Here is a 12,049-nt window from a genome sequence, read left to right on the forward strand (position 1 = left end):
ACTGAGGTACTTTGTAAGCAATTGGGAATTAAGCTGCAGCTGTGCAGTACCATCCTCTATAGTTGTTGCTAAACTTTATCCAGCAAATAATCTAAAACGTTACAACTACCACAGGACCTGTAGTGTAAAAGACCATCTTCCTGTGTGAAATATAACAGATATTAACAATATAACAAAGAAAACTGAAAACTGTGTGAGAATTTTGAAAATTCAAACATCTTTTGTTCCTGCAGTGCACATATTTCCATGGTTACCATGTGGGGAGAAAGAAAAAGAATACACTTTAAGAATGAGTTCCAAGAACAACATTTTCTAGGGCACTACTATAAAATATCTTGTAAATGTACCACATTTTTGAGCAAAGGTTTTTAGCAAATTCTAGTAGTTAATACAAATAAAAAAAATAAATCAGATTTTCCTCTTACAGTCAAAACCACTTACCAAGAAGAATGTTTACAGCACCTGCTGCAGATTCCCTCTGGTTAAGCCCTCTGCACCATTAAGATTCTGGCTAACTGGTCAGCACCCACTTCCCTCCCCAGATTACTGCCCCACATTTCCTCTTTGTAAAAGTTCCGTGACTACAAAGGGTAACATACTGCCAGGCAGCTATCCCTGAGACAAGGCTTTATGGCTAGATTACTAGCAACAGTAGGCATAAATCTGCAGGTAGTTGATCTGATCTGCATATTGACTAATGAATTCCCTGCAAGCAGGGAATAATACCACACACACTCATGCACAAATAGATCTTCCTTCTAAAAGTAACCTTTAGAAGTTTTACTAAACTAACTTCTTCCTTATACTCCAAACTAAACAACTGCAGGGGCTGCTCATTGTATGGATGCATTTAACAAGTTACTTGAGAAGAGAAACTATTTTGTTGCTTCTTTTTTTTCAAATGTTTAATACAAGGCATAAAAATAATAGTAGGTGCACCAAATTTGGTCTATGCGCACTCATGTCAAAGTCCACTTCCCATAAGCTACCTTGTCCCAGCCCTTGCATTAATAAAACTCCACAAATTTTCATATAGATACTTTGGGATCAGCAAGACATCTTCATAGCTGTCAGGGTAAATCAGCAAAATAGCTCTTCATCTCTTCACAAGATCTGAGCTTCTGACACATCACTGCACTGACATATCTCCTGCAGAACATGCTTTCAATATTTACAGGAAAGGGTTGCCTGCAGTAACCAACCAAGCAGGAGAAGTTCATTTATACCCTTAAATAGCAGAGACTGGCTTCCTGAATAAGGAAGTCTTATGTAAATAAACACATTTCACAATTCAACACATGGAGTGAATAACAAGTTTTTGTCTGCCTCAGGATTAAGGCAAGCAAAAAGTAGGTAAGAGTGTTTATTATCCATTTTGATAAAGAATGATATTTTAGAGAGAAACTGAGTAAATTCAGCACTTATTTGGCATAAAGGCAGGCATAAAACTTGCACAGAACTGAACTGCAAAACCTGAAAAAAAAAAAGAAAGCTAAAGAAATTAAACTGCATTAATTCTTATTGGGCTGGGGTATCTGTCAACAGCTAAGAATGAATAAAGAAAAACACCAAAAACATTGTGCAAGTTACAAAACTGTCTGTAAGAACCTCCATAATTAAAGCTGGGAAACTCCTGTGAACTTTGGCCTGTAACAGCAAAACTAACAGCAACTCTCAGAGTAACCAGCAACAAATATATAAACAATTTGAGATGTAAACTAAAATTCAGGGCAAGAAACAAATCTTTCTCCTAACAAAATATACGTAAGTAATGCAATGGGGACTAAAGTCAGTCAAAGTTCAAGATTCCAAATTCCCGTTCCTTTGGAAGAAACCTCGATTCTATTAAACTCATTTTTTGCTTCTATCCCAAACCAAGCACTGTGAGGGAGCATTCACTACGTGGATGCATTTTAAGAACAATGTCAATGCAGCAACTTCTGTGTTGCCTTTTTCGAATATTTTGTACAAGAACTAGAACAAAACATGAACCCAAGTTAACACCCAAGAAGTTGTCCTAGTTTGCTGTCAGAGGCTAATGGGTAACAGTGGGGAATTTTTGAAAAGAAGAAAGCATTAGCCCCATGAGACACACATAGGAAGCTGTATGGTTCTGGCACCCGGAAATTCCATGGCATCCTTCCATTTTCTATAATTTTTCAGTTGCTACTTGTTGTCCCTTGCCCTTAAAAATGTTCCCAGGGCACATAACTAAGATATTTACACTACCTCCCTTCACTCCTTACACATGCCTATGCTCTAGTGTGCACAAAACTGGACAATATTTCAGCAGAGTCCATCAGCGTGGCTCACGCCCTTTCCATGTACTGTTCCATCTGTCTCCACGCACTTCTGGTAACTGCCATTTGAGTACAAATGTCTGTATCAGCAATTGCCTCCATTTGCAGTATTGGAAAGCAGTAGCCCAATCATGTAATTAGTGATACTTCAGAATATTAAGCCTATTCTTAGTGGAACGGAAGATGTAGCAGACTATACCTTTCACCCCTGGGAGCTGGGGCTATTAAAGTTACTTGACCTTACAGTTTTATCTGTTCAAGCTGTTCAAAACAAAAATCCAAGTCCAAAGAAATAAAAAACCAGCTTTTTCTTTGAGTTTTTCTAGGAAAAAAAAATCTAATCATGTAACCAGAGCTTTTTTTGGGGGGGGGGAAAAAAAAGAAATAAAAGGGAAAAAAATTAGCCACTTGTATTTGCAATTGAAGAAAATACATCACGTTTTCATCAAGGTTTCACTTGCATCTTGGCCATCTTTCACAAGGAAAGCATCTGATTTTATCCGCCGACAGGGTGTAATGTAACATTGCTGCAGTGAAGACAGCCACAAAAGTGCACTGAAAAGCATTAAGTGGTTTAAACAGGGAAATGTTTACAGCAAAGACTTGATGGATCTTGATTCTTGAATCTTGATTCTTGAATCTTGATGGAGCAGGAGATAGTCATCTTTCCCTTGTCAAAATTAGATTCATAGGTATTTTTGATGGGGAATCAACACCTGTTAGAAGTTGTAGCTATTTATTTCTATTTTTTAATGGAACTGGGAGCCTGCATGTCAAGATGAATGAAATCTACAGATGCAAAATGCAGAATAAACCCCCAGGGCAAAGAAAAAACCCCAAGCCTAAAAACAACCACCACCCCCAAAAAACCCACACCACTAAAGAAACAAAAAACCAACGCAATTGTTGAGGTTACAAACAATTATAATGTCTTTCTCACCTAGCTTATGTGAACTTCATTCCTTTTGTAACTCAATCATAAGAGAATATCCAAACCAAAATCACCCAAAATTCAACATTCACAGAGCTGATTTCCACAAATCTCAATTCCTGTGGAGGCTACACCTAATGGTAAGAGAAACAGGAAAACGCGATGGAAAAGCCAGCCTGGTAACAAGTGGTGAAAAGCAGAGACTTTCAGACCCCAGGAGGGACCTCTCCGTGAGCAGACGAGGCGGCCGCATGACATGGAGGAAGTGCAGGGAGGCTGTCACTTCCCCCCACTTCCCCCAGAGGCTGAGCAAGGGCAGCTGGTGGCGGGGATGTCGGGATGCCACTGCGTCCCTGCGGGGCAAGTGCAGGCCGGCCGTGGGCCCGTGTGGCTACACCAAGTCCCCACCAGGTCCAGGCTGTGCTCCTACCTGCCAGCACCCCTGCAGGGATGTGGGGAGCACCCACCAGGGGCTGGGACACCACTTTCAGGGACAGCCTGCATTTAGGTTTACTTAAACAGCCATGAATGATGCTGTACCACAAATCTCCATCATGTACGTACAAAGTATTGAAACACTGTCTTAATAACTGTATCAGTTTTGACATTTGTACTTTGCACACCAAGGAAATGACAGCCACACTTTCCATTCTGGGGAAGATGACCTCAACACATTTGTATGAGATAAGTATAGACAAGCTGGTATTAGATAAGGCAGTGGGATAACTCCTCCCAGTCTTTATCTCATGCCATATACACAAGAGAAATCTTTGTAAAAATGGTCCTTTAAATTTGTAGGATTAAGCAAAACCACACAGACACACATGCACACAAACCCCACATACATGATTAACTGCTATTTCTTTTCAAAAAAACTCTGTCTCAAGTCATTTTCCAAAGCTCCAGACTATCTGAAACAAAAAGGCATCATTTCGGAAACTAGCATATTTGGGCTTTTTGCAAACAATTTTCAAAGGGTATCTTTCTCTAAGGAAACAAATTTACAGAGTATATATTTAAAAAACAACTTTCAATAATATTACAAGTAAGAATATAGCACTTCATAACTCCATTATATTCAAAGTACCTTATAATAAATAGTCAAGGTGGTTTTGGAAAGTAAATACCTGCCTGATAAGTTTACTAGATCTATTATAGTATCTCATTTCAAGTGAGACTCCCCTCCCTTACTTCCATGAATGACCTCAACTATTCTGCCATCCCAGCATTTAGAAGACTAAAAATTATAGCAGAATAAGCTGGTTCAGATGAAAAACAACAAAAGCCTGATCAGAATTTTTAGGTGATGATTACAATAATTTCAGAAGGCCTCTCTGATTTGTATCAATTCCCAGAAAATAATTTATTTTGAGTGGCACAGAAAATTAAGTGAACAGACATGTATATATTCAATTAAAAAATTATCCAAATCAGATATTTCCAAAAGAAAGCTTTAAAATAAAATTTAAAACACTAAATACCAGTCATGCAAAGCAAACTGTTTAATAAAAAACCTGCAAATCTTTAAGACTAATAATTTTACACAGAAACCCACAGTGAGTCGATTACAAAAACAAAGAAATCAGCAGTCGATGCAGCTCTGCAGACAAGAAAGGGAAACCTGGTAGATTTTCCCTGATTGTGAAGACGGAACAAAAAAACGTGTCAAAAGGGAATAGAAAAGACTTACCATTCATGCTGAAGAGCTAGTTTTCAGAAACATATTGCTCCAAATATTAATCCAACAGTTGATGAAGTATGTTAATCTCTACCAAATCAGTGCTTCAATCTCTAAACACACTTACACACTAACCAGAAAGAGAGCACACAGAATCCAGAGAGCTGCTCTTCCTTATGAGCTCCTTGTGATGCAAAAAACTACAAAGCACAAGATACCAGTAGAATATCAAAATCAATATTCAGGACACGGGTATTTGGTTTTGCTCATTAGCTACTACTGTTCTGACCAATGCTACCTATTCATGTCTAAAGCAACTCAAAATGGCAGGGGAAAAAAGCATGCAAACACCAGGAGGGTTTAAGATGTTCTCAATTATATCAAGCACTGGTTGTTTCCATGGCAACCTTAGACCAGAATTATCTGTTGACTTGTACCCAACTAGTAGTTATTCTAAAGCTTTAAGCAATTCATACAGTATGCTCTGTACATTATTTTATATTTCATATTCATTTTTCTCTCTCTACATACACATATACAAGTAACTATTCAGCTAAATCTCTATAAATCCTTCTACTGTATTTGGAAGTATATTGGTATTATTTTGAATCAGAGACCAAATGATACTCCTTTGACTGTTCATCACCCATCCGCTTTCAATTTAGGGACTATGAAGATGGCAGATGCACTAGTGGTGACTCTCCTGGCCATTTCAGTTATCCAAGTTGTAGATATTCTTATGCAGATTTGGAAAATACTTTTACTGGTTCAAGAATGTAAGACTCACACTGATCTTCCTGTCTCTACATTCAAAACCAAGCAGCCTCATTCTCCTTTCCTTTCCCATTTCAATTTTACAAAGAACAACAAGCAACTAAAAAAACAAAGCAAAAATCAAAATGTAGGTTCCATATAGTTGCAAGTGGTCACAGTCAAGACCTCTAAACAAAGAACGAAATGCATTGTTCTGATGGCTGCCATCACATCCCTTTCACCCTTGGGCAGTGCAGCACAACTGACCTGGTTACCAGTCCAGGCTGCACCATCACATGTGTGCTCAGTCAGCTTTTTAAAACAGATTCCGAGGCCCGTGGTGCCCTGCGCTACCCTCTGCCCTACTGGACTCTGAGCATATTACAAAACACATTAATTTCATGCATCAACCAAGTATCCAAGGCAAGTCAGAGAAAGTGTATGCTTTATGTATCAAAATAACAAAGCAAAGATGTTAAGTTTCAAACTCAACCACTGAAAATCCCCTAAGGCCATAGACCACATGGCAATTTACTCAAACCCACAGCACTGACAACAGCCACCCACAACACAAAGTCCACCCCAAACAGGCAGCAGCTCCTTCCCCTTCAGCAAACCCAGAGCTTCAGCAGAAACTGCTTGTAAAAGAACAGAATCAGACCTGCTAGTATTTCATTACAGCAGAAGATATAAATACATTAACTTCCTTTTCAAATGGATTCTACCTGAAGCCTAAAACAAGAGAAATTCTGAGAAGACACTTCCCAATTTTTTTTCAGGAATCAGAGTGCTTTTGCCTTGAACTTCAAGAGTATTTCATGCTGTCTGCTAAGTAGCTTCACCTAAAACTTTACACTAAGGTTTTAAAGTTGCAGTGACATTGGCAGAATATTTGAGAATATTCAAATATCCTTCCAAGACAAACACCAGCATGTTTCTAAACCACTGCTTATTCATTAAACTTTCTGTGAAATTAATCTATAAGCTGAATTCAGTGGCTCTAGGCAATTCTATGACACTGCACTCTTGGATATAAACCCCCCCTGCCCCCCGCAACGAAACAAAATGACCCCCAAACAAACAAAGCAACCAAAACAGAATGAACAAACACCTTGTTTCTCTTTCATGTTTTACAAACTATTTTCAGAGATGATGTATTTTTCTGAAGATCTAATTAGGAGCCAGAAGTAGACAGAAATTACCTCCTCCACTGTACTCCTTATGTTCTCTATCACTCTGGCTACAGTGGTAGTAAAATGAGAACCTTTAAATGTGCACTCAGTTCATGGGTACCTACAGTAATTTAAATTATTATTTAAAAAAAATAATCTAGAGGTTGAAAGTAGAGTTTTAGGATAAAGAATCAGAATTTCACCCCAAAACCAAAGCTACACAGTCACCCATAATTCAGCTACCAGCTCAGCAACTTCAGCTCAGAAAACTGCATGCAACTGCTCTGCTTAACTATGACTTAAAATAGCATTCACAGAACAGCCATTTTCACCATGTTTATCAAGAGACACAACAGTCCATTTCCTCATCAAACATGCCACACTAGGAAGCCTGCCTTACACAGAGGGGGAAAAACTAGACTTGTACACAAACAGGTCACAATTTGTGAGTGTCAGTAGGTCATTACCATTACTTTCTTCACGTTACATAAACAAAAATGCTTCAGTGTTATTTTTTCAGATAGCTATTTACATAAAAAAGAGCTTGTACATAAACACAAGTATGCACCTATTTTTACCAAGCTGAAAATATTATGGAGAAGTGAAAGCTCAGAATTTATGCACTTTCATCATTTATCTTCCTAACAAAATGAGTCAATTCTTTCCCATCTCATTTGGGAGACCTAGATTTAATCTATTTTAGATCACTGCATTAACACCTTTTTGTTTCCATGTTTACTGCTTATCCTCTGAGAATAGATTCACTCCCTACTCATACAATATTTTAAATTTCAAGCAAGAAGTATAAATACTGATTTTCTTCATGGTAACACTGTGATGCTAAGCATTTCCAACGTGGCCTATCTTCAACTGAAATAATTGTGCTATCTCAAATCCATCAATGAATCTGAGATTTGGAAAAAAATTATCATAAATTACCATATTGTAACATTTTAAAATCAGTATTTAACCAGAGACAAGAATTGCTTTGCAAAATACTACACAGCTTTAAAGTTAAAAAGAAAATCAAATGTCATTTTTTTTAGATTGTGATTTTTTGGAAATCTCTTTTATTACTCCAAATACAATCATGAAAACTTTAATCCATACAAATAATACTGTAAAATGTTCACTAATTAAGAAATTAAAGCTAATCAGCATTCCCACACTAAGTTAATATGTAATAGTTAAAATCAAACACAATTTTATATTGTTTACCACTATATAGAGTGTTTCTGATGTATATATCCCTTAAAAGAAAACTATGAATTATGAAAATCCCTATAATTAGAAGTTTAATCTGTGTAGCAGTGTCTGCCTATTTCAAAGTTTAAACATTCTAGTCTTTAGTTAGAGTCTTCTATTTCTGCTGAACTCGCTGATTTAATCTGAAAATGAAAGAAGTAATTTAGAAGTAAGAACTGGGGTGGGGGCTTGACAAAACAAGTCAACTGTGTTTTGAAAGAAAAGAAGGAAAAGAGGGATAAATTCTCTTGCCAGCCACCAGCCCATGAACCAGCCCCCATCTCCCCCTGCCTGATGCAATATGGTCTTCCCATTAATACCTTTAGGTAATGAATTATAAAATTGCCCCAGAACGTATCACACATCAGTGGTCACACTTCATTCCCAAGGTAAACCGCAGAGCAAATACCTATAAAAGAAACAACGCCCTCCCCACACTTACTTGTTTCGTCCCACTGGACAGTGAACTCAGAGCACCGTTGGCTCTCATCTTCCAGAGCCGCCCTCTGCTCATGCGCACCATTCTTGGAGTGCCTATGGAAGAGGCGATTAGCGAACCCTTCCAGTCTCTGCAGTGCCGTGGCTGTCCCCGTGCCCTGGTTACAAGGGACCTCCTTGTGCCCTACCATCTACACACACCAGCGACGCTCACAAAAGCAAAAGAGAAAACATCTGAAGGCAGCTGGACAACCCAGCGCCACTAAGAGCTGTGCATGTGTCGGGCTTCCTGCCTGCAATGTTTGCTAACCACGACTCTCTTCTACTTCCTGTTAAGGAAAGCTCTGTGATGTACTGGTTTCTTCAGTGAAAAGTCTCTTTTCATGTAAATTGAAAAGTGTTTTGTTTTTTAAAAAACAAACAAGCAATAATTTGTCTAGCATGTGTTCTCATAGCTTTTTAATGCATTACACTTCATATTTAAATACACATTTTATGTTAGAGTACTACAAACAGCCTGTTCAGAAGTAAAGATTAGAAAGTAGATATTTTTTTAATTTACCACAACCATGTGTGAAAAAAACCAAAAGTAACTATTCTGCAGTTCCTCCCCTGTTATTAAGATGGAGGACTACATCATCATAGCAAACATAACCCGCTTGAATCTAATCATTAGTAAACTCATGCTTTCAACTAGTCAACTTCCTAAGCAAGGAAGTTACTGGCAAACACTACTTACTTTATAAAACTTATTTTATTACTGGAGGAAAAAAATGTATTGTTTTCCTCCTTTGTGGAAAAAATCATTGAAGAAGTTGAATTCTATCACACATTTAAACACAACTGCATTTTACTTTTTCAAACTTGGTTCTACTTACTCTGTGAATGAACCAAATGCATTTAACTTTTTACTGATAAGATTTCATTCTTTCACAAGAAATTTTACTATTTTCAATTGTGGACTAGTCTAGATAGTGTAATTTTTAATGCCACAAAATAGAAGGAAAATAAATTGAAAGCTGCATTTAACATTATATTAATTTGCAAATTATGTAATTTTGCATGCTTACAATGGGTAATACTAAATATTCATTTTTGTGAAAATGGAAACACATATATTTCTGCACATCTACAATGTGGCTTCTTAAAAATTTAGGCTATTCTTAAGAAAGATTGAAATATCTTTTCCACAATCTGTCTCCTGTCTTACAGTCAACACGTGTTAAAGACATACCTCTCATTTTTCACCACCATACTTCTCACTGCATAGTTTTCAAATGTCAGCAGATACCCACCCTTGGACATTATATAATCATTTCATAACAGCCCTGTGCCTCAGAAAAAAACCCTCATGCTGACAAACTGCCCATTGCAATGATAAAACAATAAAAATGCCGACAGACAGACTTTACAAATTTGGCTACATTCTTCCTCATGGGCACTGCTACAATTGTGATCAGCCTCAGCCAGCACAACCCATTATATTAGTTCTTTCGCCAGCCCCTATTCAAAATTTGGATCAACTGTCTAAATGTTTACATTCTGCACAGCCATCTGCCAATTTGGGTGAGCATCAGCTCTCTTGGTGGTGACTAGGGGGCTCTTCCATCAGGGTCTGGTGCTGCAGCCTTCCCTGGATGCCACCTCATGCCTTCCAGCCTTTCACCTGCTCTATTCCAAGACCAATTATGACATCCACAACATCCCATTGGTTCAAGGCTCTGCTGCCAGAAACAAGAGGTAGTGAAGATCATGAGGATCTGTTTGCCTTACCAGGTGTCACAAATAGGCAGAGAAGAAATATTACACACCATATATAACCAAACACTTTAAAACAGAGTAAGGACATGCACCTCTCACACAACAACATAAAAAATACTTAAGACAACATCAAGATGCTTATTCCCTGCATGGTGAACTTCTGGGAGCTGAAGAGCCTCTCCGGAATTGTACAGATGTGCTCCCCCTGTAGCTCACTGCAAGTCTTTGGGCATTGAGGGAATCTTTCCAAGAGACTCATATTCTCTCTAATTTTGGCTGTTTTCTCCAGTAAACAAAATTACCTCGTATGATGGCATGCTTATCTTGTCTCTCTCCTCTCCCATGGTTCTGAGCCTTTACACTACTGTCATCTTATCTTTCACACAGGTCTTCAGCTAAACCATTTTGTTTCCCTGATCTGAAAGACAGTAACTAACAAAATTCACATTATGTAAGTTAGAGTCTGCCAGCCATCTTGAGTCCACGGAGAGATGTGGAAACTGCCACAGAGCAACTCTGCCCACCAAACTTCAGAGCTTTTAATGCACCCAAATGTCTGACCTGGACAGTTGAGTTAGGAGCCAGAAATAAGAATCATAAATACTCATCCTCTGACATCACAGAAGTAAGTGGTTTAAGTGAAAACCAAAAAGGAATTGTTAGAAGAAATCCTAAGAGAAAGCCTGAATTTGCCAGAATTTTATGAACTACAGACAGGGTACACAGTTACAAAAGTTCTGCACACATAAAACATGAGAAGAAAGTGCTGGTCACATTTTCACAGATAGTAATACACTTTCCTAACGTAGGAAATTCTTGGCATTGATTGGCATTGCCCAATGACAATACAAAAAAGCTACCATACAAACCCACATCCCACATGGCTTTCAGTGTTTTCACATGAAGTCCATGATTTTTAAAGGCAGAACTTCCTATTTCCTTTTACTTAATCTTTTATCTTATTGACACACTGATCTTCCAATTAATTATTACAGCAAGTAATTTATAATGCTACAGAGGAAGAACAGAATGCAAAACAGAATCTGAAATTTCTGTTCTGTAAGAGGTAACGAAGTTCCAATTTCTTGCAGCCAAAGTCAACAGTGAAATGTTAATTTCCTTTAGACAGAAATTTTATTTTTGCTATCTTCTGGCCACCAAATCTTGGCAAAATTTTAAAACACATAAAAAAACTCAGAGCGGTAAGACATTCAACTTTGAATTTGAATATTGCATGTGCAAATTCTGCTATTTTGATAAATAGTATTTCAGTAAAAATTCTCCCACAATTTTATAAAAAAAACCATCATGATGATAGCCAAGGACAAGGGCTAACACAGCGGTCCCCATAGCTGATAAAGGCAACAAAGCCTTTACACTTTTCCTGATGGCCAGCCCATGGCCTTGGGCAGATTTCCCAGGGGCTGATGCCCTGTGGCACGTTACAACACACAGCACTATAATCCAGACACAGACCTTCCAGCTCCCTGCTGAAAAAGAATCGACCACGTAGCTACATGGACAATTTGTTTTTAATGATCTCTGCTAAAATGGTATTTCTCAATTTCTAAGAAGAAATTTTACCCTACCAGTCAAGCCTTAAAAATGAAGGATTAAGAAAGAGAGAACACTTCTCTCCTCAAAGGACCCAGATGGTTGAGTAACAGCATGTTACCATGTGTTGTAACTTTACTTGGAAATCGTTTTAAATATTTTTAAAGGATAATGTGTGCATTTTTCTATATTAAGGCAAAGCAGGACTGTACAAATA

The 12,049-nt window shown here is 37.9% G+C and overlaps 1 protein-coding gene across 3 annotated transcripts in view; it reads right to left on the bottom strand.

Annotated features, from left to right (window-relative positions):
* The window catches only part of PRKACB (protein kinase cAMP-activated catalytic subunit beta), a 36,439-nt gene extending 27,624 nt beyond the window's left edge, over nucleotides 1–8,815 (bottom strand). Inside the window, exon 1 of one of the 3 annotated variants that reach the window (XM_008630312.2) lies at nucleotides 8,522–8,815. In XM_008630312.2, coding sequence (XP_008628534.1) covers nucleotides 8,522–8,708 — 187 coding nt within the window. In that variant the 5' untranslated portion in view covers nucleotides 8,709–8,815. Of the gene's footprint in view, nucleotides 1–4,921; nucleotides 5,315–8,521 lie in introns of those variants that run through there. The other 2 variants (XM_008630313.2, XM_017729984.1) reach the window with 2 other exon arrangements.
* Nucleotides 8,816–12,049: the final 3,234 nt, after the last annotated feature.

The sequence above is a fragment of the Corvus brachyrhynchos genome, unplaced genomic scaffold (assembly GCF_000691975.1).
Source record: "Corvus brachyrhynchos isolate BGI_N302 unplaced genomic scaffold, ASM69197v1 scaffold101, whole genome shotgun sequence".
Taxonomy (NCBI): domain Eukaryota; kingdom Metazoa; phylum Chordata; class Aves; order Passeriformes; family Corvidae; genus Corvus; species Corvus brachyrhynchos.